At 40.0% G+C, this 2,623-nt stretch overlaps 1 pseudogene across 1 annotated transcript; it reads left to right on the forward strand.

The window, feature by feature from the left end:
- Positions 1-709: 709 nt before the first annotated feature.
- Positions 710-1,660, forward strand: TEOVI_000211600:pseudogene (annotated as a pseudogene). The gene has a single exon. A coding segment is annotated over exon 1 (951 nt).
- The last annotated feature ends 963 nt before the right edge of the window (positions 1,661-2,623 follow it).

Here is a 2,623-nt window from a genome sequence, read left to right on the forward strand (position 1 = left end):
CACCATGTTGTGAGAATGACCCATTCTATGGCTGGTGTAACTTATCTGGACGTATAAGTGGAGGTTTCCGCAAATTGGCTGTTACAACTCACTTACGTGAATGGGGGGAGATGAGGAAAGGTTGCTGAGTTGGGGAAGGGGGGAAACGATTAGGCGTCAATGGTATATATATATATATTATTTTATTTATTTATTTTTTTACTTTTTTACTTATACGCTCCACCTCACGCAGCGTGGTCTCCCTCATATGTGGGGATGCAAAAAGGAGTTCGTCCGTATCGAAAAAAAAAAACACAAAACAAAACAAAAAAGAGGTGCTTAGCCCGCCTCCTAACCCCCTTCCCCAGTTTTCCCTCCCCGAAAGTAAGTCGTAAGGCGGTGAGGTGTTGGTGGAAATAATACCCTCTACTCTGTAGCGGCACCACAATTAATCATTATGTGATGATTTTATTATTATTGCTGTTATTATTATTGTTGCTGTTATTTAATCTCTTGTTTTAGGTATACGATCCGGAAAATGGTGTCGAAGGGTTTACAGATGGTGGGCTCCACACGAAGGAAGCGCATCGTATTGGTTGTTTTTCTTGTGTTTGCTGTACTATTCATAGCTTGGATAAATAAACAACCCAAACGAAAAGAACTAACATTCCAGCAGAGGCGTCAGCAGATGCACTTAACCGAAGTCGATAATGACGAGTACCTGACACTTGTCCCCGAGAAAACTATTAAAATCTGGGAGAGCTCCAAATATCTTGTGGCAGCTGGCATACCTTCAATAGACAACAAGGAGCGGTTTAGAAGGCGTGGGTTGCAACGATCCACATGTTGGACATATGGTGGTGTTGCCACGAGACGCAATGATTTCGCAGGCGATCTTATACCATTATATCTTCTCTCCCCTCATGAGAGAAATGATTTCATCCTCTCCGATTCCGTGAGGGCTGAGGCACAAAAAAATCATGATATTATTGTGCTCCCAACGTTTGATGTACCCTCAACAAATGGTAAGGTAATCGGCGAGTTGCAAAGTTGGGGAAATGAGGTGGAACTGGTAATGAGCAAAAAGACATATTTGTGGCTCAAATTCGCCTCGAATTTTTTTGGAACTGCAACGTATATAATGAAGGCCGATGATGATTTGTTCATTAGAGTTCCGTATTATTTATCTAGCCTGAAATTAATGCCAAAATATCGTTTATACATGGGTTGGTATGGCCTAACACCTGAAGTTTTCGTAGACAGATGGGTTCCATTTATAGCAGGATATTGTGTTACATTATCACGAGATGTTGCAGATGGTGTAGTAAATTACAGTCCACTTGAGCGTTTAGTAAATACACCTTATTCGGAAAGTAACATAGAAGATTTCCGTGAAATGGCGATGTTTAATGAAGATGTGATGGTGGCCGTGACGTTAAGGGAAAAGGTGGGATATAGCGATCTTGTGACGGCTGATATTGGTAGATGCCACTACATTAGTCATTTAAGGAGGCGTTTGTCAAAGGTGGTTACAGAAAAAACTATGGTTGTTCATCATATTAAGGAAAAGGATTACGGATATTTAATGAAGTTGTTTCCCAACAACTCGGAAACGCCTCCGCCCGTGGTGCTGCAGTGGAAAGACAAAAATTTCGCTCGTGGGAAATGCTGATTTAGGCTCCAATTGGTAAAAGTTACCGGTGAAGGGGAGTGTTAAGTTAAATAAAAGGGGGCGACCACCGCAACAAAAGAGAAAAAAAATGAGAGAAAAGAAAGTAAAGGAAAGGAAAAACATCGATTTTCCACTTGTTTGAATATTATTTTTATTATTATCATTTTCGTCCGTTTAGCAATCATGTATGTATTACACACTCAACACGGATGGGTTAGGACATGTTGATTTACGCACGGAGGGTCGGCTAACCGCCTGCATGGCTGCTTGTGCGAATTGGCAGATGCGCATGTGGGAACTGACGATGCAAGTGGCGGTAAAGCTGAAATGAAATGTACAAGGCGCGGTCGATTTACGTTCCAAATTGTTGTTGTTTTTGTTGTTTTCTCGTGTTTACTTCTGTTCTCTCCTACATATATATTTATTTATTTTATTTATATCTTTTGTTTATTTGTTTCATTTATGTTTTCTTAATTATTTTTTTTTGTAATTTATCGATTAACCCCGTGTACTGCATCACAGCGGGAGGTGAGGAGGGTATACACAATGGGGATTTTTGCCTTCGCGTACTCGCACACATTTTCCCAAATTATCATGTGGGGGTTTCGACGGCAATGTCGTTTGTTTGTTTGTTTTTGTTGTTTCTCTTTTTTTTTTCTCCTTCCTCCTTGGTTTATTGTTGTTTTTTTTTGTTGTGGTTGTGGTTGTGGTTGTGGTTGTAGTAACTTTGGTGGTGGTTCGCATGTTTATTCGTTCACTTATTTTTATTTAAGTCCTTCCACATAACCCGCTCTCCTCCCAACTGCTTATTTCATACATATGGAATGCGGAATGGACGGAAATGTTTAGTGACGGGGAACGGGGAGAGAAAAAGCGGGTGGGGGCTTTTTTTTCCTTTTTCTTCTTTTTTTTTCTTGATTTTTTTTTAAAATTTTCCCTATTCGCTTCTCTCATCTTTTTATTTGTTTGTTT

This window comes from Trypanosoma equiperdum (assembly GCF_001457755.1).
Source record: "Trypanosoma equiperdum strain OVI genome assembly, contig: ctg_497, whole genome shotgun sequence".
NCBI classification, from domain to species: domain Eukaryota; phylum Euglenozoa; class Kinetoplastea; order Trypanosomatida; family Trypanosomatidae; genus Trypanosoma; species Trypanosoma equiperdum.